Source organism: Chiloscyllium plagiosum, chromosome 10 (genome assembly GCF_004010195.1).
Source record: "Chiloscyllium plagiosum isolate BGI_BamShark_2017 chromosome 10, ASM401019v2, whole genome shotgun sequence".
Lineage (NCBI taxonomy): Eukaryota > Metazoa > Chordata > Chondrichthyes > Orectolobiformes > Hemiscylliidae > Chiloscyllium > Chiloscyllium plagiosum.
Genome location: NC_057719.1, coordinates 87,008,654 through 87,031,645, shown reverse-complemented (window position 1 = coordinate 87,031,645; position 22,992 = coordinate 87,008,654). Strand labels below are relative to the sequence as shown.

The 22,992-nt window shown below is 43.3% G+C and overlaps 1 protein-coding gene across 3 annotated transcripts in view; it reads right to left on the bottom strand.

Annotated features, from left to right (window-relative positions):
* Positions 1-22,992, bottom strand: part of ino80 (INO80 complex ATPase subunit) — a 214,232-nt gene that overhangs the window by 137,378 nt on the left and 53,862 nt on the right. For all 3 annotated transcript variants that reach the window (XM_043698306.1, XM_043698307.1, XM_043698308.1), the window contains exons 6-10: positions 19,368-19,488; positions 12,549-12,757; positions 10,067-10,120; positions 9,166-9,369; positions 7,353-7,548 (exon numbers count right to left, since the gene is read on the bottom strand). In XM_043698306.1, the coding sequence (XP_043554241.1) occupies positions 7,353-7,548; positions 9,166-9,369; positions 10,067-10,120; positions 12,549-12,757; positions 19,368-19,488 (784 nt within the window). The remainder of the gene's footprint in view (positions 1-7,352; positions 7,549-9,165; positions 9,370-10,066; positions 10,121-12,548; positions 12,758-19,367; positions 19,489-22,992) is intronic.

Genomic DNA, 22,992 nt, shown 5'->3' with positions numbered 1-22,992 from the left:
CTCAATGAATTCATTACCACAGCTATCTTTTCCAACTTGACTCATCCAACTAATTTGGAGATTGTTGTTTTATTTTTAAACATGATCCTATTTATCGATTCATATCCTTTCCTCCAGTATGGCTACTGCTTTGTTTTTATTTTTGGTGTGAGGGGAATCCATACAGCATCCGTCCCAATATCTTATTGCCTTTGCTGTTACTTATCTTGACCAAACAGAGCCTACATCAGAGCCTTGATCATCTCTCACAACTGTCCTCATTTTATCTCTCATTAACAGTGGTTCCCCACCAACTTTTCCTTCCTTTCTGTCCTTCCATATGAAATAGCTTTTCAGGTATCTAGTTTGTCAAGCCATCTTAATAAATTTTATATATTTCACTGAACTCTCTGGAATATAATCTACTTGAAGGACCAGGCTATAAAGGACTGGTGTGCTGCATGCACAATGAAGCCCACTTTTTCCTCGAATCACAATCACTGAGAAACCAAGTACGCTCAAGGTAGGTCATTAAGAATCATATCCCCAGGAATTATTAGCGAATATTGTCTTTTCTCCAGAATCTTTCTTTGGGAGCAGTATTCTGTAAGGAGACATTTTCATGAAGATCTCCATATATCTCATTAAACCTGAAACTGCCAGTCAGAACTACTGGACTACTGCTTGCTAAGCGAGTTATGGTTGCAGCTGTTTAAGTGCAATACTGGAGGCTCACGATGAAAATTAAGGGAACGCATCCACACCAAAGGATTATCTGAGACAGAAAAAACAATATCAGGAATAAAAGAATGACTGGAGAGAAATTAGGGCCAAAGATAGTAGTGGGAAGTTGCGCATGCAGTCGGAGGAGATAGGGGAAGTGCTAGATGAATATTTTACATCAGTATTCACACTGGGAAAAAAAAACGTTGTCGTCAAGAATCTGGAGATACAGGCTACTATACCAGATGGGATTGAGGTTCATAAGGAGGGGGAGTTAGCTATTTTCACACTTTCCAGAATTGCTAAGTCCCCTGGGGCAGATGGGATTTATCACAGGATTCCAGGAAGCCAGGGAGGAGATCGTAGAGCCTTTGGCTTTGATCTTTACGTTGTCATTGTCTACAGGAATAGTGCCAGAAGACTAAATGATAGCAAGTGTTGTCCTCTTGTTCAGGAAGGGGAGTAGGGACAGTCCGGGTAATTATACATCAGTGAGCCGTACTTTGGTTGTGGGTAAAGTGTTGGAAAGGATTATGAGAGATATGATTGATCATCTAGAAAGAATCAAGTTGATTAGGGATAATCAACAATGTTTTATGAAGGACACGTCGTGCCTCACAAACCTTACTGAACTCTTTGAGATGGTGACCAAATAGGTGGTTGAGGGTAAAGCGGTTGACGTGATGTGGTGTATAGGGATTTCACTAAGATGTTGATAAGGTTCCCCAAAGTAGGCTATTGCACAAAACACGGAGGCATGGGATTCAGGAGGATTTAGTGGTTTGGATCAGATTTTGGCTAGCTGAAAGACGAGGGGGTGCTGGTTGATGGGAAATATTCATCCTGGAGTTCAGTTACTACTGGTGTACCACAAGGATCTGTTTTGGGTCACTGCTGTTTATCATTTTTATAAATGACCGGGATGAGGGCATAGAAGGCTGGGTTAGTAAATTTGTGGATGATCCTAAGGTTGGTGGAGTTGTGGATAGTACCATACAATGTTGCAGATTACAGAAGGGCATAGATAAACTGCAGAGCTGGGCTGAGGGGTATCAGCCCATGGGAGACTGGTTTGCAAGGTTAATTCTCATGGAATACAGGGAGAACTAGCCATTTGGATACAGAACTGGCTCAAAGACAGAAGACAGAGGGTGGTGGTGGAGGGTTGTTTTTCAGATTGGAGGCCTGTGACCAGTGGAGTGCCACAAGGATCGGTGCTGGGTCCACTGCTTTTCATCATTTGCTGAACAAAGACCTTCGAGTGCAGGTTCATAGCTCCTTGAAAGCAGACTCACAGGTAGGTATGATAGTCAGGAAGGTGTTTGGTATTTTTCCTTTATTGGTCAGAGTACTGAGTATAGGGGTTGGGAGGTCATGTTGCGACTGTACAGGACATTGGTTTGGCCACTGTTGGAATATTGCGTGCAATTCTGGTCTCCTTCCTATTAGAAGGATGTTGTGAAACTTAAAAGGGTTCAGAAAAGATTTATAAGCATGTTGCCAGGGTGGGAGGATTTGAGTTATTGAGAGAGTTTGAATAGACTGGGGCTGTCTTCCCTGGAGCGGAGGTTGAGGGGTGACCTTATAGAGATTTATAAAATCATGAAGGGCATGGATAGGATAAATAGACAAAGTCTTCTCCCTGGGGTGGGGGAGTCCAGAATCATAAGGCATAGCTTTAGGGTGAGAGGGTGAAGATATAAAAGAGACCTAAGGGGCAACGTTTTCACACAGAGGGTGGTGCATGTATGGAATGAGCTGCCAGAGGAGGTGTTGGAGGCTGGTACAATTGCAACATTTAAAAGGCATCTGGATGGGTAAATGAATAGGAAGGGTTTGGAGGGATATGGGCCAGGTTCTGGCAGGTGGGACTAGATTGGGTTGGGATATCTGGTTGGCATGGATGGGTTGGACCAAAGGGTCTGTTTCCATGCTTGTTCATCTCTATGACTCTAAATGAAGCTTAATGCAGAAAAGCATGAAGTGATTCACTTTGGAAGGAGTAATAGGAATAGAGAGTACTGGGCTAATGCTAAGATTCTCAGCAGTATAGATGAGCAGAGAGACCTCTGTGTTCATGTTCATAGATCCCTGAAAGTTCCCACCCAGGCTGATAGGGTTGATAAAGTGGCAGATGGTATATTAGTTTTTAGTGGTAGAGGGACTGAGTTTCGGAGTTTCAGAGCTGCAGCTGTACAAAATTCTGGTGTGGCCGCACTTGGGGTATTGCGTACAGTTCTGGTGGTCGCATTATATGAAGGATGTTGAAGCTTTGCAAAGGATTCAGAGGCGATTTACTAGGATGTTGCCTGGTATGGAGGGAAGGTCTTATGATGAAAAGCTGAAGGACTTGAGGCTGCTTAATTTAGAGAGAAGGTTAAGAGGTGACTTAATTGGGACATAAAAGATAAGAGGGTTTGATAGGCTAGACAATTATAGCCTATTGCCTCAGATAGTGATGGTTAGCACAAGGGAACTGCTTTAAATTGAGGGTTGATAGGTAAAGGACAGACATCAGAAGTAGTTTCTTCACTCAGTAGCAGGAATGTGGAATGCCCTACTTGCAACAGTAGAAGACTCACCAACTTTCAGGGCATTTAAATGGTCACTGGATAAACATATGGATGAAATGGAATAGTGTGGGATAGATAGGCTTTAGAATGGTTCCATTTTTACAGAGCGGCGAGTAGAGAAGGTGAACTGAACGAGGGCTGCCGGGAAGGTAAGGGCTTAATATATATTTGGGCAGTGGCTAAACCAGAGATACTACACATGTTGCATCTCCCTCCTGTCCCCCTCCTCTAATCGGAAGAAAAAGACTCTGAGGTAAGGCTTTTATTTTTTCTTTATCATATATTTAAGTGCATTGTCTGGTTTTAGTTAGTTCATATAAAGCTAAGCTTACAATGGACCTCAGACACATGCCTCTTGCTTGATGTGGGAGCTTAGGAATGTGGTTGACATTCCTGACTCTTACACTTGCAAGAAGCGCGTCCAGCTGCAGCTCTTGTTTGACTGCATGACGGCTCTGGAGCTGCAGATGGATTCACTTGGAGCATCTGCAATGCTGAGGTGGTTGTGGATAGCACGTTTAGTGAACTGGTCACACCGCAGGTTAGAATTGCTGAGGGAGACAGTGAATGGGTGACGAAAAGGCAGAGAAAGTGTAGGAAGGCAGTGCAGGTGTCTCCTGTGGTCATCTCCCTCCAAAACAGGTATACCATTTTGGATACTGTTGGGGGAGATGGCTCACCAGCAGAAGGCAGCAGTTGTCAAGATCATGGCAGGAACTGCTGTTCAGAAGAGCGGAAAGATGACTCGTAGGGCCATAGTTATAGGGATTCTACTGTAAGGGGAGTAGGTAGGTGGTTCGGTGGCCGAAAACGGGACTCCCGGATGGTATGTTGCCTCCCAGGTGCCCAAGTCAGGGATGTCACTGATTGGCTGCAGAGCATTTTAAAAGGGGAGGATGAACAGCCAGTTGTCTTGGTGCATATAGGCACCAATGATAAGTAAAAAACGAGATGAGGTCCTGAAAGAAGAATTCAGAGAGCTAGGAGAGAAGTTAAAGAGGAGGACCTCAAAGGGTAGTGATTTCGGGATTAATACCAGTGCCACGTGCTAGCCAGGGTAGACATGAAAAAATAGGCAGGATGAACACGTGGCTTGAGGGATGGTGTAGGAGGGAGGGGTTTAGATTTGTTGGGCATTGAGACCAGTTCTGGGGAAGGTGGGAGTATTCCAAAACAGACAGTCTACATCTGAACCAGACTGGAACCAATGTCCTTGGGGGAGTTTTTGCTACTGCTGTTGGGGAAGTTTTAAACTAATGTGGCAGGGGGCTGTGAACCAGAAGAGAAAACAAGTAGGCAGCGAGGAGATGAACACAAAAGAACTGGTGGCCTGAAATGCACCTACTTTAATGCAAGGAGTACAGTGTTTAAGGCAGACGTTAAGGCTTGGATTGGTGCTGGGAGTATGACGTTATTGCAATCACAGACTTGGTAGAAGGAAGGGCATGATTGGCAACAAAATGTTCCAAGATATAGACGCTTCAGACAGGACAGGGAGGGAAGTAAAAGGTGGGGGACGAGAGTTCAATTGCTGGTCAGGGATGATATCACGGCTGTGCTAAAGGAAGACACTATGGAGGTCTTGGGTAGTGAGGCATTATGGGTGGCGCTGAGAAATTAGAAGGTTGCAGTTAACATTGTTGGGGCTGTATTACAGGCCTCCCAACTGTGAGCCTGAGGTAGAAGAACAAATAGGTCAACAGACTATGGAAAGATGTAGAGGCAATAGGGTAGTGGTGATGGGAGATTTTAATTTTCCCAACATTGACTGGGGTACACTTAGTTTCAGAGGTCTGGATGGGGTAGAATTTGTAAGAAGCATCCAGGACAGTTTTCTAGAGCAATATGTCAATAGTCTGATGAGGGAAGGGACCATATTGGGCGTGGTACTGGGGAACGAGCCAGGACAGGTGGTAGAAGTTGCGATGGGGGATTTCTTTGGGAGCCGTGACCACAATTCTGTCGGTTTTAGAATCCTCTTAGATAAAGATGAGTGGTCCCAAGGGAAGAGTACTGAACTGGGCCAAGGCCAATTATATCAAAATTAGGCAGGAGCTTGGAAATGTGGATTGGACACAGCTATTTGAAGGGAAGTCCACATTTGATATGTGGGAGGCTTTCAAAGATAGGTTAAAGATAGTGCTGGATAGGCATGTCCCGTTGAAGGCAAAGGATAGGAAGGGCAAGATTAGTGGACCATGGATGACAGGAAAAATTGTACGACGAGCCAAGAGGAAAAGGGAAGCAGCTAAGAACAGAACGGGCCCTGGAGGAATATCGGAAGAGTAGGAGAAGTCTTAAACAAGGAGTCAAGTGGGCTAAAAGGGGTCATGAAATAGCTGTAGCTAGCAGAATTAAGGAGAATCCCAAAGCATTTTATTCTTAAGAAGTGAGTAACTAGAGAAAGGATTGGTCCACTAAAGGATAATGAAGGAAGGCTGTGTGTCGAACCTGAGCGAATGAGTAAGATTCTCAATGATTATTTTGCATCAGTGTTCACTGAGGAGAGGAACATTATGAATCTTGAGATTAGAGATAGAAGCTTGATTAGTCTGGATCACGTTGACAGAAATAGGGAAGATGTGTTGGGTAGGCTAGAGGTTAAGGTGGACAAATCCCCAGGACTGGATGGAATGTTTCAGAGATTGCTGAGGGCACCGAGAAAGAAAAAAGCTAGGGCCCTGACAGATAACTTTGTGGCATCCTTAAATACAGGTGAGGTGCCGGAGGACTGGAAGGTTGTACAAGAAGGGTTGTATGGATATTCTGGGTAACTACAGACCAGTGAGCCTGACGTCAGTGGTGGGAAAGTTGCTGGAGAGGGTACTGAGGGATAGGATCGATTTATATAAAGAAAAGAATGGGCTTATCAGTGATAGGCAACATGGTTTTGTGCGGGAGAAGAGCATGCCTTACCAACTTGAGAGAGATCTTCGAGGAAGTGAGCAGGTTGATCGATGAAGGAAGGGCTGTTGATGTCATATACATGGACTTTAGTAAGGCGTTTGAGAAGGTTCCCCATGGTAGACTAACAGAGAAAGTGAAGTCACATGGTGCGCAGGGTATTCTAGCTAGGTGAATAAAGAACTGGTTGAGCAACAGGAGACAGTAGTTGTTGAACAGAATTTCTCGAAATGAAGAAAGGTGACCCAGTTGGGGCCACTGTTGTTTGTGTATACATAAACGATCTAGAAGAGGGCATTGTTGGTATGATCAGCAAGTTTGCAGATGACACAAAGATTGGTGGAGTAGCAAAAAGCATAGGGGACTGTCAAAGAATACAGGAGGATATAGATTGACTGGAGAGTTGGGGGGAAAAGTGGCAGATGGATTTCAATCCAGACAAATGTGAGGTGATATATTTAGGCAAGACTAATTCTAAAGCAAATTATACAATGAATGGAAGAGCCTTGGGAAAAGTTGATGGACAGAGAGATCTGGGAGTACAGTTCATTGTACCCTGAAGGTTGCTGCACAGGTGGACAGAGTGGTCAAGGAGGCATTTGTATGCTTGCCTTCATTGGATGGGATATGGAGTATAAGAGCTGGCAAGTAATGTTAAAATTATACAAGATAAGTATTATACAAGTACTTCACACAGAGGGTGGTGGACATCTGGAACACGTTGGCAGCAGAGGTGGTAGAGGCAGGCACGGTAGATTCATTTAAGATGCGTCTGGACAGATGCATGAGTAGGTGGGGAGTAGAGGGATACAGATGATTAGGAATTGGGTGACAGGTTTAGACAGTAGATTTAGATCGGCTCAGGCTTGGAGGGCCAAAGGGCATGTTCCTGGGCTGTAAATTTTCTTTGTTCTATGTCGGCGCAACATCTAGGGCCGAAGGGCCTGTTCTGTCTGTACATGTTCGATGTTCTAACAGGAAAAGCAGGTGTTTAAGTTAAGGAAGTGAGGTTTACTCAAGCTTCTGTTTGGCCACCGAAGTGGAAATAAAAGGCTCAAAAGCACCATTGTCACAGAGCAGCAGTGTGTTAGTCAACATCGACACAAAAGTCTTAAAGGAGGATGGGCTTACAGACTTTTCAGAATCAAGTGCACACACTTCTATCTTTCTTACCGTAATCTTCTTGACTGACATTAACCATCACACCTCCTCCAATATCAATCTGTCTGAAGATCACACTGTCATCCAGCTTCATCAATATTTCCTCCTGCAAAGCATCATTCCCAGAAGCTCGCTTCCGACTCATGAAGTGTGCATACAGCTCTGTTTGCGTGATTAGGAAATTCAACTTCCGCTGCTGTCTCTTTGCCTATGGGTCAATGAAAGCAGGTTTTAAAAGTTTTCTGACAGACAAGAAAACAGGGGAGAAGAGGTCTTCCCAGAGCTCTCAGTTACAGTATTAGGTGAAAGGAGGAATTTTTGGAACATTTTTGAAGGTAACCTGTATGACTATCTACACTTTCCTCATCTGTTCATCATAACAAACAGGTTGGTGATAAGTACATTTTTTTCTTGGGCAAGGTAACTGAACTACATGTGACACTCCAGGTATGGTCTCCCCAAGGCTTGATATAATTGCTTAAAGTCCTCTAATAAAAGCCAATAGCATTTACTTTAATTTCTTGCTATACCTGCAGTAAACTTTCAGTGACACATGAACAAGGACTCCAGAATCCCTCTGATATTCAACACTTCCAAGTGTCACACCATTTATGGAACTCACTTTACTGCTTGTCCAAAGTTGACAACGTGACATTTCTAGACATTGTACTTGGTCTGCCAAACTTTTGCCCAATCAACTTCGCCTCTTCAAATCCACTTTAATCGTCTTTTATCTTCCTCACAACTCTCAATGTGACATAGCTCTGTGCCACTGTGAATTTGGAAGTGTTACGCTGAATCTTCCACCCTAATCTTTGATTCACATTGCCACAATCCAACAGCATAATCCATTTGAAGAGTTCTACCATGTCAGTAACATTGAAGGGAATCCACAGAACTCTAACTGGTCATTAACCATGTTCCATCTAATATCCACAAACAACATCCTTACAATCTACATTAACAGACAGGCTTGTAATTTTGAAGGTGTAATTTTCTCACTTCGATAGCAGGAGCAAATAAACATTCTCCATTGTATTTGGAGCACTGAAAAAGACTGGATTGTGGGATACAAAGAGTAGGGGCTCATAAAAAATTACATTCATGCTTCAGCAAACAAAATCACTTGTACAAATCCCAGATCAGACCAGATGTGGAGTATCAATTTTGGGCAATACATCGGAGGAAGGCTTTATTGGCCTTGGAAAAGGGGTTGTGCAGATTAACCAAAACAATACTCGCCCTCAAAAGGATTAGATTATGAGGCTAGAATGCACAAATCATATTTGATAGGATTACAAACTATTTTTATTATCCAGAATAAAAAGCAAAGCCTTGAAATTAGAGCAATGGAGTCAGGCATGTCAGGAAGCAATTCTTCAGGTAGGTACACGCTCTCCAAAAGACTGACAAAATGTTTGTTCAGCAACTACACTAAGAGATCCAAAAACAGCAAGAAAATTGAAGCCAAGATTTAATTAAATGGAGATTCAATGACCAACAAGTATTTCACTATGTCCATACAAACACTAAATTCATACAATGAGACTACCACCCACCCCTAAAAATTCAAGGTAATATAAGCCAGTTTTATGCAATCTTTTCTTTCTTTAACTATTCTGACCTTAGTATTATTTGAAAGGGGGTTCCAGGCTACTGGTTCTTATCTTTTGTCGGATTGGTTAAAAGCACAGTGATCTCTGACCTGACTGGCCAGAAACTGCACAAAGGATCTGTCTATCTATCTCAAATGTGTCCTCTGGCAATTGCTCCATTAACTGTCTAACACCCGGTTTAAAAAAAAAGAGTTCAAGATCTCTCTAACCTCACGCATCTCTTCATCAAGTTTTCGCTGTTCCAGAGCCTCCTTTTCTGCTCGCTTTCGATGTTCCTTCTCTACTTTGTCATATTTTTTCCAGTATAAAAGCATCTCTTTGGTTAGCCTCCGGGCTCGAGGCAGTGTTTCTTTACAGTTTTTCTGTGCCTGGATGGCAGCCCTCCGCACCTCTCGCATACACTGGTGAGCCAGCTGGGGTCAGACAACAATAGAAGACATGTGAATAGTTCAAATTGTAGCACGATATAGTGAGCCACCATTAACTATGTGCATCACTACAAACTGCTCAATCTTCAGTCACTGAAATTGATTCAAATATGGCTGAACTAACACTGTGAATACCTTCAGCTGAAACTATTCATGTCAGTTCAAATTAATACTGATTAGATTAGATGAGATGAGATTCACTACAGTGTGGAAACAGGCCCTTCGGCCCAACAAGTCCACACCGACCCTCCGAAGAGCAACCCACCCAGACCCATTCCCCTACATTCACCCCTGACTAATACACCTAACATTATGGGCAATTTAGCATGGCCAATTCACCTAACCTGACATCTTTGGACTGTGGGAGGAAACCCATGCAGACACGGGGAGAATGTGCAAACTCCACACAGACCGTTGCCAGAGGCAGGAATTGAACCCAGGTCCCTGGCGCTGTGATGCAGCAGTGCTAACTAGAGCCACTGTGCCGCCCCAAAACTCTTTGATATCTCAAAATCCTTTAACAATATAACACCATAAAGACAGCCCAGCGCACTGAACCCAATTTAGGCTGCTGATTGAATCGTTATTTACACTGAAATGCTCCCACTGTTCCTACTGACTTATTTGTACAGCCCATTAATTTATCTCCAATTTGAAATCTCTCAATGCAGGTTCGTCCTACCTTCTTGGTGTTGGTGAGGATCATGTTCCGAGCAGAGGACTTTTGTTTGTAGACCTGCAATGAAAGTACATACCAGTCACTCCTCAGTACAAAATATGAACACAGCATATTGCTCAAGATCAGACCAGAGTAAATTGGACCAAAAATCCCCAACTGCAAACTCATCCTCCATGACATTCACCAATGGTTACAGCACAAAGAGGCTTTTCAGACAATCATAGTACACTTACAAACCAAATGAACAATTAATCAAGTGTTCTCCTCCCTAAAAAGGCTCAATGCTTTGTTTTTTTTCTACCTCTTATCTGCCGAATCCATACAGGGACTAAAATTGTCAAGGATATACCTATTTTTCTAATTAACTGCTGAGAAATGTTATCACATGACTCTGGAGCAGGTGGGACTTGAGCCCAGGTCTCCTAGTCTAGGGACAGGGACACTACCATTGCAAGACGGCATTTGTTTTATTTTGTCATTATTTCCATGCAGTTATCACAAACTTTGTTTCATTTCTGCAATTTCTGGTCAGCTGTTGTTAAAGTTCTCTCCACACCGGACTCAAATGTAACCATAAAGGGAGTCCTCGGAAAAATTATGTTTTCTTCCATAGGTTGAGCGCGTTGTTGACAAGACCAGCATTTATTTCCCACCCCAAACCTTCCTTGAGAAAGTGATGGTGAGCCATCTTATTGAACTATTGCAATCCATCTGGTGTTACAACACCTGCAGTGCTTTAGATTAGAAGCTCCAGGATTCTGACCTAACAGTGAAGGAATGGCAACCATGCTGAACGTTGCCACTTCTGACCTTATGTTAGTTCCCCCAATGCCAAAACCTAACTAATGTTAATTTCTTCCAATTCCTTCTTCACACCAGACAGTGTTCCCACATTTTCAATACATTATTTGCCTCCCTTTTGAAGGCAGAATTGAAGTATGCATTTAATTGGTTTGCTACCTCTTCACTTCCCATTCTAAATTCCCAATCCTGACTGTACGGGACTTGTATTCAACTTCACTAACTTTTACCTTTTGCATAATCACAGAAGCTTTTATAATTGGTCTGTACTTACCCTGCAAGCTTCTCTATATTCTATTTTCCCCCTCTTAAAATTAGTGCATTTGTTTCCCTTTGCTGGAATCTAAACTGTTCCCAATTCTCAGGTCTGTTGCTTGTTTGTCTAATTTTTATGCCTCTTCCTTGTATTTAATACTATCACTAATTTCCCCTGTTAGCCATGTGTTCTTTAAATGTCTGCCATTGCCTATCCACCATCACCAGAAAAATACTGCCACCCTCAATTTCCCCTCCAAGCCCCACTATCCTGACCACATCATTCCTTCACCACCACTGGGTCAAAATCTTGAAATTCCTGTCCCAAAAGCACCCTAGCAGATATTGGGATGGCACTGCTCCAAGAAAGCAGCTCACATCAAATTTTCAAGTGCAAATACCAATGCATACTGGACATGGAAGAATTCAAAAATATTATGGATCCAACTTAATAGCTGCACATACTATACAACTGGGATGTGTGTTGAGGGGACACGCAAGCGACTGCTGCTGCTCCGCCTTCTCAATTTTCACCTTGGTTGTTTTCAAGTCTAAGCGGTTTGCTTTGTTTCTATTTCAACACCTCACTGTAAAAGCTAATGGCAATCATGTGCTGCAAATCAAAGCTAAATTCCACCCTAATCCATACCACATCTCCCAACCAATCCAACTTCTCCAGGGATGCGTGGGTTAGCCATTGGAAATGCAGCATTACGGAAATAGGGTAAGGGGGGTCAGTCTGGATGAGATTCTCTGTGAAGCATCAGTGTGGACCTGATGGACCTAATAGCCTGCTTTTTACTGAAGGGATTCTATGATCTCCATGCTTGCTTAATGAAATTGCTTGCATGTTCCACTCTGCCAGCCATGTTCAACAAACAATGAAAATCAGAACTACAGAAGTATCCTAGTCTGCAGTGACAGCTATCAGAAAAGGTGCTCATTTCCTGATTGTGCAGCACCAGGTCTCGCTGCAGAAAGAGTAGGCTGGTGGAAACAAGCAGGAAACCACCTGCTTCTTAGGATGACATGGTGGCTCAGTGGTTAGCACTGCTGCCTCACAGCGCCAGAGACACAGGTTCGATTCCCGTTTTGGGCGACTGTCTGTGTCGAGTTGGCACATTCTCACTGGCCATGTGGGTTTCCTACGGGTGGTCCGATTTCCCCCCACAACCCAAAGATGTGCAGGCCAAGTGAATTGACCATGCTAAATTGTCCATAGCGTTCGGTGCATTAATCACCGGTAAATGTAAGAGAATGTGTCCGGGATAGATTATTCTTCAGAGGGTTGGTATGGACTTGTGGGGCCAAATGGCCTCTTTCCACACTGTAGGAAATCTAAAGTAATCACCACTGCAATAGGTCTGTAGAACAGCACCAGAACCTTGTTGTTTAATCAGCTTTCTGTGGAACAGTTTTAAGTACTCACCTTGGGAACCTCCTTTTTGGCAATACTGAGCCAGACCTTGCGTCGCCGTGCATTCAACTGCTCTAAGTTCAAGTGCTTTTTCTTTGAACCGAGAGGAGGAGCATCATGGGAGAACTTGGCAAATATTTTCATCTCAGTTCTTCGTGGGGATTCTCCAGACGAGTGTTCCTCCTCACGCTTCTTCCTCTTCTTCACTTTCTTCAATTTGGCTGGAAAAAATAGGATACGTTAGTAAAAAAAATCAGCTCACAACCTCCACCCCAACACCTGCACGAGTGAACTATTTTTTTTTAAAAGAAACAACTGTGGAGAAACCTCCTCTAAAGTCAAAGCACAAGTAAAAATGCATTCTCAAGTAAAAGGTTACTGCTTACAGATTCAAGTGTGTGCTTAGTCATCCATTCCATTTTCATGCTTGGTCAAACAAAGCTTTTGAACAGGTTAATAAAGGCAAAATACTACAATAGCAAACATCCAAAATAAAAATATTGCTGGAAATACTCAGCATAGAGTCATGGAGATGTACATCATGGAAACAGATCCTTCGGTCCAACTTGTCCATGCCGACCAGATAGCCAAATTAATCTATTCCCATTTGCCAGCATCTGGCCCATATCCCTCTAAACCCTTCCTTTTCATATACCCATCCAGATACCTTTTAAATGATGCAATTGTATCAGCCTCCACAACTTCCTCGAGCAGCTCATTCCATACACAAAACACCCTCTGCGTGAACAAGTTGCCCCTTAGGTCCCTTTCATATCTGTCCCCTCGCACCCTAAACTTTGCCCTCTATTTATCCTATCCATGCCCCTCATGGTTTTAAATAGCTCTGAGGTCAGCCCTCAGCCTTCAACACTTGAAGGAAAACAGCCCCAGTCTATTCAGCCTCTCCCTATAGCACAAGATCCCACTGTAATCTGAGGTAACTTTCTTCGCTGTCCACTTTACCTCCAATTTTGGTGACGTCTGCTAAACTTACTAACTATACCTCTTTTGCTCACATCCAAATCATTTATATAAATGATGAAAGATAGTGGACCCAGTACCAAGCCTTGTGGCACTCCACTGGTCACAGGCCTCCAGTTTGAAAAACAACCCTCCACCACCAACCTCTGTCTTCTACCTTTGAGCCAGTTCTGTATCCCAGGAGATCTAATCTTGTCAAACACCTTACCGAAGTCCATATAGATCACATCTACCGCTCTGTCCTCATCAATTCTTATTGTTGCTTCTTCAAAAAACTCAATCAAGTTTGTGAGACATGATTTCCCATGCACAAAGCCATGCTGACTATCCCTAATCAGTCCTTGCCATTCCAAATACATGTCCATCCTGTCCCTCAGGATTCCATCCAACAACTTGCCCACCAGCGATGTCAGGCTCACTGGTCAAAAGTTCTCTGGCTTGTCCTTACCACCCTTTTTAAATAATGGTACTACGTTAGCCAACCTCCAGTCTTTTGGCACCTCACCTGGACTATCGGTTAGACAAATATCTCAGCAAGGGGTCCAGCAATCAATTCCCACAGAATTTAGGATACACCTGATCAGATCCTGGGGATTTATCCACCCTTATACGTTTGAAGACATCCAGCACTTCCTCCTCTGTAATAAGGACATTTTTCAAGACGTCACCATCTATTTCCCCACATTCTACACCTTCCATATCCTTCTCCACATGAAACACCGATGCAAAATACTCATTTAGTATCTGCCCCATCTCCTGCGGCTTCACACAAAGGCCACCTTGCTGATCTTTGAAGGGCACTATTGACTCCCTACTTACCCCTTTTGTCCTTCATGTATTTGTAAAAAATGCTTTAAATTCTCCTTAACCCAATTTGTCCCTTTTAGATTAGATTAGATTACTTACAGTGTGGAAGCAGGTCCTTCAGCCCAACAAGTCCACACCAACCCTCTGAAGAGCAAACCACCCAGACCCATTCCCCTACATTTACCCCTTCACCTCACACTACGGGCAATTTAGCATAGCCAATTCACCTAACCTGCACATTTTTGGACTGTGGGAGGAAACCCACGCAGACACAGGGAGAATATGCAAACTCCACACAGACAGTTGCCTGAGGCCGGAAATGAACCCGGGTCCCTGGTGCTGTGAGGCAGCAGTGCTAACCACTGCCACCGTGCAGCCCTGAAAGGAAGCGGAGAATGTGGGCATCGATCCCGCTACCTCTCGCATGCAAAGCGAGCGCTCTACCATTTGAGCTAATTCCCCAGGTATTTCTCACTTAAGTATACTCCTACTACATTTATACTCTAAGGATTCACTTCATCTCTCCTGTCAAAACCTTACATGTGCTACCTTCTTCAATTTCTCTCGTCATCCAGCCTACACCTACCAGCCTTTCCTTTCACCGTACCTGGAATATACTGTCTCTGAACTCTCGTTATCTCATTTCTGAAGGCTTCCCATTTTCCAGTCGTCGCTTCAACTGCGAACATCTGCACCCAATTAGCTTTTGAAAGTTCTTGCCTAATACCATCAAAATGATCCTTCCTCCAATTTAAAACTTCAACTTTTAGATCTGGTCTAACCCTTTCCATCACTATTTTGAAACATGTCTGACAATATCAGTAAAGACAGAAAAACAGTGCGAGTTGTTTCATCTCCAGTTACTCAAGATACCATGGGAGACTTGGATAGGATAAATAGACAAAGTCTTTTACCTGAGGTCAGGGAGTCCAGAACGACAGGGTTTAGGGTGAGGGGGGAAAGATATAAAAGAGACCGAAGGGGCAACTTTTTCACGCAGAGGGTGGAACGTGTATGTAATGATCTGCCAGAGGATGTGGTGGAGGCTGGCACAATTGCAACATTTAAGAGGCATTTGGATAGGTATATGAATAGGAATAGGAAGGGTTTGGAGGGATATGGGCCAGGTGCTGGCAGGTGGGACTAGATTGGGTTGGGATATCTGATCGGCGTGGACCGAAGGGTCTGTTTCCATGCTGTACATCTCTATGACACTATACTAGATGCATCCCACAAGATGCGCAGTGGGACTCCTCAAAAAATCCTCAGGCAAGACTACACAGAAATTGACCAGGAAGTTTAAACTTTTTACGGGCAATTTCTCAACAGCTGAAACACTGAAATTCTCCAGGGAAGACTATGACTTACAGTCAGAAACTCTGGAGGCATTTCCACCAGCAGCTCCCTCTACCCTTACCTCCCGAGGTTGCCCATCCACAGCTTTGCTGCCATGCTCTCCATTTATCCACAACCCTCTAGCTTTCCCACCATCCTTGGCCCTCATCCATCACCTTAACTCTCCCCTGTCTGCCATTCAATCCCATCATCCCCTGCCCTTGACACCCTGCTAGCAGCACTGGGTTAAGTAATGAATCCACCATATCCGCAAACATAACCCCAACTTACAGTTACTTGTAATTGAAATTCGCCATCTAGTTCTCATGCACATGTTTCCATCCTGAGCATGTTCAGTATTCTTGAATAGCTCAAGTTTGAGGAACATATCTTCTAATTAGTAATGTAACAGCCTTCTGAATTTAACATGGAGTTCAACAGCTTCAGATAGTGAACATTTTGCTGCATCATTTTTTATGTTGGAATTTGAATCTTGTTTTTCACATTTTTCCTTTCACACAGTTCTCATTCTGACATTTCCACTCACTCCTATTAAATGTGTTGTTCCTTTACCACAAACACTACCACTCCATTTGTTATTCCATGACATAGTTTTCCTTCAATCTCTCCTACCCTCTACCCTATTTTAGGCCTTCACTTTCATTCTTCCTCTTCCCCTCCAACAGGATACAGTTCATCACGGGCTTATGTTCCTTCACTTCTGAAGTCATTTTCAACTGCATTAAATCTATTTTGCTGTCTCCAAAAATAACCAGAGTATTTACAGAGCTCTGATTTTACTCTTTGAACAGGTAATCATCTCAAATCAGTGCCCATTTTGCACACAGTACCAAGTTTGAGCCTCTCCAATCAATTTTCCTGTAACACATCACAAATTATACCCTATAAGGCTGCAACTATGACATACTATTGCTCCTTTTCCTTCACAATCTGTAACCTTGACATGATTAACCACACAATCCTCTTTTCTTCCCTCAGCTGGAAGAGTTCACTTGGTTAAACTTTTTTTTAACCTGGACCATCATCACCAGAGAATCATCTGCAGCGATTTATCTTTGTGACTATGTAGTTAATTCTCTAACTTCTCAAGAACAGGATGTTCGAGCCCTCTTTCATCAATCTGCTGCCTTGCATCTTAATCTACACATATCTTTTCAGGATCCATCGGTATGCTGACAGCACCACCATTTCCTCACTGCCTGATTTACCACTTACCTGATATCCAATTCTGGATGAGCTGAAGTTTCCTCCAATAAATATTGGAGCAAGTGGAACTGTCTTTGAACCTCTCTACAGCTTATATTGACATACCACATTCAATTTGATTAAAGGCGTTTCATAGGAGTGCATGGTACCAAGCTTTCTAATATGCAAGGAAAGAAGAGATGTTGTATTATAAGCTGGGTCAGAGATAGATCTGGAGGAGCATCCTAAAGGAAGATACGGAGAGGCAGAGAGATGATAAGAGTATTCAAGGGTCTATGGCTTACAAGGTTAAAGTCATATTAATAAATGGCAGTATCAGCAAGTGGTAGTGCAATGAAAATCAGGGATGGGCGACAAAAATTAGTTAATAAAACTCCTTCAAAGGGTTGTGGTCATTGAGTCAAACAGCATGGGAACAGGCCGTTCTGCCCAAAATTGGTCCATGCTGACCATGGTGCCCACTCACCTAGCTCCAATGGTCCGCATTTGGGTCATACCCCATCCATGTACCTGCCCAAATTTTTTTTTTTTTTTAAATTTCTCTTGTACCTGCCTCAACCACTTTCTCTGGCAGCCCATTCCATATACATACCACACTCTGCGTGAAGAAGTTGCCCCTTAGGTCCTTCTCAAATATTTCCCTTCTCGCCTTAAACCCATGCCCTCTGTTTTTCAATTCCCCATCCCTCGGAAAAAGACTACATACATTCAATCTTGTCTACACACCTCATGCATTTTATACACCTCAATAAAGGTCACCCTCATTCTCCTACGTACCAAGGAATAAAGTCCTGTCTGAAACAACCTCTCCCGATAACTCGGGCCTACTTGTCCTAGCAACATCCTCGTAAATCTTCTTTGCACATTTTCCAGTTTAACTATGTCTTTCCTATGACAGCATGACTAAAACTGTACACAATACTCCAAGTGCACCTCACCAACAACTTATACAACTGTAACAACCTCCCAACTCCTATACTCAATGCCTCGATCGATGAAGGCATGTGGAATGCCTCCTTCAACACTGTCTGTGACACCGATTTCAACAAACTATGTACTTGTACTCCTAGGTCCCTCTATTCCACAACACTCCTCAGGACCTTACTATTTACCGTAGACCTCCCAACTTGGTTTGACTTTCCAAATTGCAACACTTCATATTTCTCTGCTTTGAATTCCATTTGCCAATCCTCAATCCTCTTCCCCATCTGATCAAGATTCCCCATATGTTTGATGACCTTCCTCGCTATCAACAATACCTCCTAATTCAGTATCAGCCAAAAACTTACCAGTCATCTACTTTAACTGTCGTCAGGCTTCTTGTATTGAAACCAATGCAGTTTAATTTATCAGTCTTACCTCATTCTCTGTCTTACTCTTACATTCCTTGATTACTTGACTTGCTCCTCTACTCAACTATACCAGCCTCATACTTGTCTTTTCTCACTCTCTTTGGGTGCCATTCCCACTCCCCTCTTACGGTTTAAAGCCTCCACATTTTCCACCCCTGACGCAGATCTTATGTTGCATTAGTTTCAAGTACATTGCCCAAAACTCAGGCTTGTTGACATCCAAAGAAAGGAAACATGTGGTGCTTGATGAGATTACAGAGATACAGAGGATAGAAAGACTTGGAAATAAGCAAAATCTTAATTTTAAAGACCTCCTTAAAAAGAAACCAAATGTTGGTCAAAGGCTATGAGGGCAATGGAAAAATGAGGCTTGGTGTGTTTCAGGACATGAGCAGCATTTTTGATGACCAAATCTAAGGAGGCTAGGATCTGGGAGACCAGAATGTATATGGAGGAATAATCAAATCTGTAGACAATACAGAAAATAGTTTAAGCATTTTATCTCAGATTATGCTGAGCTAAGGACAGGTTTTCCAATGTTAGAGGTGTAAATGGTTGCAGTAAAGATCTTAGTGCAGGTGGAGAAAAGTGTTAGTCAACACATCATGGGGTCATACTTTCACAGTTCACATGAGAGATGGATGGATAATAGTCTAAATAATAATGTCTATTGGAGAGACAGATGATCAGGTGCTCTTAAATCTCAGTGACAAGAAAAGCTTATGATGGTGGAGGACACAGTGGGGAAGGGTTTAAGGTTCAAAGCTGCTGCTGGAATACAGAGCAGTTTTCACAGACAACAGGGCCATGGGTACTTTACGTGACCCAGCCATTCCTTTGTCACTGAACCAAACCCCCTCATTGACTACTGTCTCAGGTTGAACCAGAATGTTCACAACATCACTAGTCCTGAACTAAGCTTCCATCCCCATGACCCCTCCGCCACCAAGTCTACATAGTTCACATCTAGATTAATCAATATTTAACCAGTCCTCAACTCTTCTGTGGACATACAATGTTAAGACAACACACATGGAGGAGGGTAGGAAAAATCTGCACTAAGGTACAACTACATAAGCAGTGAAGGAGCTGAGGAAACCAGAAAGAACCAGTAGAGCTGCTCACTCACCCTTCATTTTTTTCTCCTCTTTCTTCTTTTTCCTGCTGGGGCCCAGGACATGGCGCTGTTGTTCATAGAAATGGTCGTGTGTGGACAGTAGACCTGTGCTGTAGTATCGGTATTGCTGGAGCTGGAGGGATTGTACAAACTAAGCATTACTTCAAATGGAGAAACTTGCAATCACACCATTAGCTTGCAAGCAGTGAAACTAAGTCAAATCTAATACACACAACAGATCAAATAAATGTCCCAAGACTTCAAGGCAGTAAGACTAGAATTGGAGATGCCAGTGAACTGTAGATGTGAATAAAGGTTTTCAACATGTGGGTGATCATCATCAGATGGAGAAGTGCTGGAGAACCAAGAGATCATGTACGTCACTGAGGGCAAGCATTATGTACAAGCAGAATAGCAAAGGGATGCAGTGTTTTCCAGGACCTGCAGCTTACTGATAAAAGGTTGGCCACAATAGCATTGGAATAGTTGAGTCTGCAAAAGTCAAAGATATGGATGAGAGTTTCAGAAGCAAGTGAATAGATGCTTTGAACATGATAGGTAGACACTTGAAGAGGCGATTTTGTGGTGACCGTAGACAAGGACAAAATTCAGTGGTAATGTAGTTGGAGTCAAAGACCATGACTTTTCCATTTTTAACTGGAATATACTGCTGATTATCATTTCAAAAGGAAAAGCTGAAGAATTTCCAAACATCTTCAACCAGAAGTGCCATCTCAGTCCCCCAGCATCACAGAGGCCAATGTTCAACCAGCTTTATTCACTCACACATTAAGAGACTGGATTCTGCAGAGGCTACAGGCCTTGACAATATTCTAACAACAGCACTGAAGACCTGTGCTCAACGTTAGCACACATTGTTAGCCATAATGTTCCAGTATAGCTACAACACTGGCATCTACGCAAAGTGGAAAATAATCTGGGTACATCCTGTCCACAAAATACGGTACAAGTTCAACCCATTCAATTATCTTTCTGCCCACTTGCAATCAGCAGCAGCAATGTAATTGAAGTAACGTCAACAGTCACTGACACTCAATTTGGGTTTTGCCAGGGCCACTCCACTTCCGACCTTGAGGCAGCCTTGGCTCAAACACGAACAAATGCTGAATATAAAAGTTTGAGTGACAGTCGCTGCCTTGACATCAAGGCAGCATTTGATCTAATCAACGAGCCTCTCTTCGGGTTAGATTCATACTTAGCACAAAGATGACAGATTGTTGGAGGCCAACCATCTCAAGCCCAGGACATAATTGCAGAATGCCATCTGGGTAGTCTCCGAGGCCTATCTTGAGCTGCTTCATCAATATATTAGCTCTATCGTAAGGTCAGAGGTAGAAATATTCACTGCTAACTGTATAATGTTCAGCACCATGTGACTCCTTAGATACTAGGCAATCTGTATTTATATGTAGCAAATGTGGACAAAATTTACACTCAAGCTGATGTGCCAAGTTGCAATCAAGCCACACTAGTATCAGACAATGACCATCTCCAATGAGAGAACATAACCATTTCCCCTTGACATTCAATAGCATTATCAATTGAATATCCCACTAACAACGTCCTGGGGTTACCATTGACCAGAAACAAAACTAAATCAGTGAGATAAATGCAAATCATCCTGTCTTGGAGTTGTATTACTGTTCTTTCATCACTGGATCACAATTCTGTATCACTTTCCCTATTAGCATTGTGTATGCACCAAACCATATGAACTGCAGATAGTCAAGAAAGTGACTTACCTTTCAAGGGCAATGAGGGAAGGCAATAAATGCTGTTCTAGCCTATGACAGAATAATTTGAAGAAGTCAAGCTAGACACCAGACAAAAACAACAGTGCAATGGAGAGAGGGAGATGGATGGAGAAATAGAGTCCAATATTCTGTGCTCTTCTTTGATAACACATCTTATGTTTATTGAAGCCACCAGCAAAGAGCAGCACGTGAATAATAGGTGACAGGAACATGGAGCAAGACAGCATTCTCTAGTGCTCTTTTGCTATCTTGACTTACCCAAACCTGATGCTTTTCGCATCAGAGAGCGGGGGGAGCTGGGCGGAAGTGAAGGCAGAGCGCAAAGTCAGTCGGGAAGGTAAGTGATTGTTATTTGAGTGGGTGCGTTCTAGACCCCAGGTCCTACAAAGTAGGGCCTCCCTCCCTCCTCTAACCTAAATTAAAAGTCCACAGACTTGCCCCAAAAAGAGGGTCCAAGGAAGTTCCTGTGGATTGAAGAGTGAGGCTTTAGCTCAGGAGTCTTTGACAAGGAGGTTGAGTGAAGTGATTACGCCACAGTTGAAGAGGGTGAAGACATGACTGCCAAGCTGGTTCAGTGTGCTACGTGCTTGATGTGGGAGGTTAACGACTCTGGTGTGTCTGGCTCGTATAAATGTGGAAAGCGTGTGCAAGTTCAGCTACTGACAGAGCATATTGCAGCACTGATGAAAGAACTCGAGGACATGAGGCTCATCAGAGAGAACGAGATCTTTCTGGACAAGACCTTCAGCAAGGTTATTACACCAATCGTACCAGAAGAGAGCAGAAGATGAGGAAGGCAGAGAGGAGACAGGTGCAAGAGACGCCGGGGGAAGTACCTGTCAGGAACAAGTTGAATCTTTTAGAAACAGTAGAGACAGATGACACTGCCAGTCCGTGAGGCGGCCAGTTCTGTCAATCAAAAGTTGGCTTGGAGACAGAGCGGAAGAGTCGGACATCGCACAGAGTCGTGGTAATAGGGGACTCCATAGTGAGAACAACTGACCGGGGTTTTTGTGGCAGCAGACGGGACTTAAGGATGATGTGTTGCCTTCCTGGTGCCAGGGTTAAAGACATCACAGAGTGCAAGAAATCCTCAAGGACAAAGTGAAGAGCCAGAGGTGGTGTTACACGTCGGCACAAGTGATGTCAGGAAGAGGAGGAACATACTACGCGGGACTTCGGAGAACTAGGAAGAAGGCTGAAAAGCAGGACGTCCAAGGTGGTTATCTCCGGTTTGCTTCCAGTTCCTCGGGCTGGTGCGGCCATAAACAGGGAGATAATGGACTTGAATGTGTGGCTGTGAACTGGTGCAGGAAGCAAGGATTTAAATTCTTGGATCACTGGGGTATGTTTTGTGGTAAGCATAAATTCTACAAGAGAGACGACTTGCACCTTAATAGGTTAGGGACCAGTATTCTGGCATGCAGATTTTCTACTGCAACACCGCTACATTTAAACTAAGTAGCGGGGGGGAGGGGACAAGCTGGATGTTTAAAAAGGAAATTGAAGTGAAAGTTAGAACAAGAGAAGTCAAGAAAGACAACTGTATCAATGGGAAAGTTAGAACAAGGGAAGTCAAGAAAGAGAACTGTATCAATGAGGCAGAAAACTCAAAGGGATCATGCTGTAAGGTTGAGTGAACTAGGAGTTGATGGGAGGGGTGAGGGCAGTAACAAATTCAAAATACTATACATTTAATGCACGAAGCATTATAAATAAGACGGATGAGCTTGAGGCTCTTTTGGAAATTGGCAGATACGATATCGTGGGGATAACTGAGACATGGCTTCAAGTGGACAAGGCCTGGGAAATTAATATTCAAGGCTACACATGCTATCGTAAGGACAGACTGACGGGCAGAG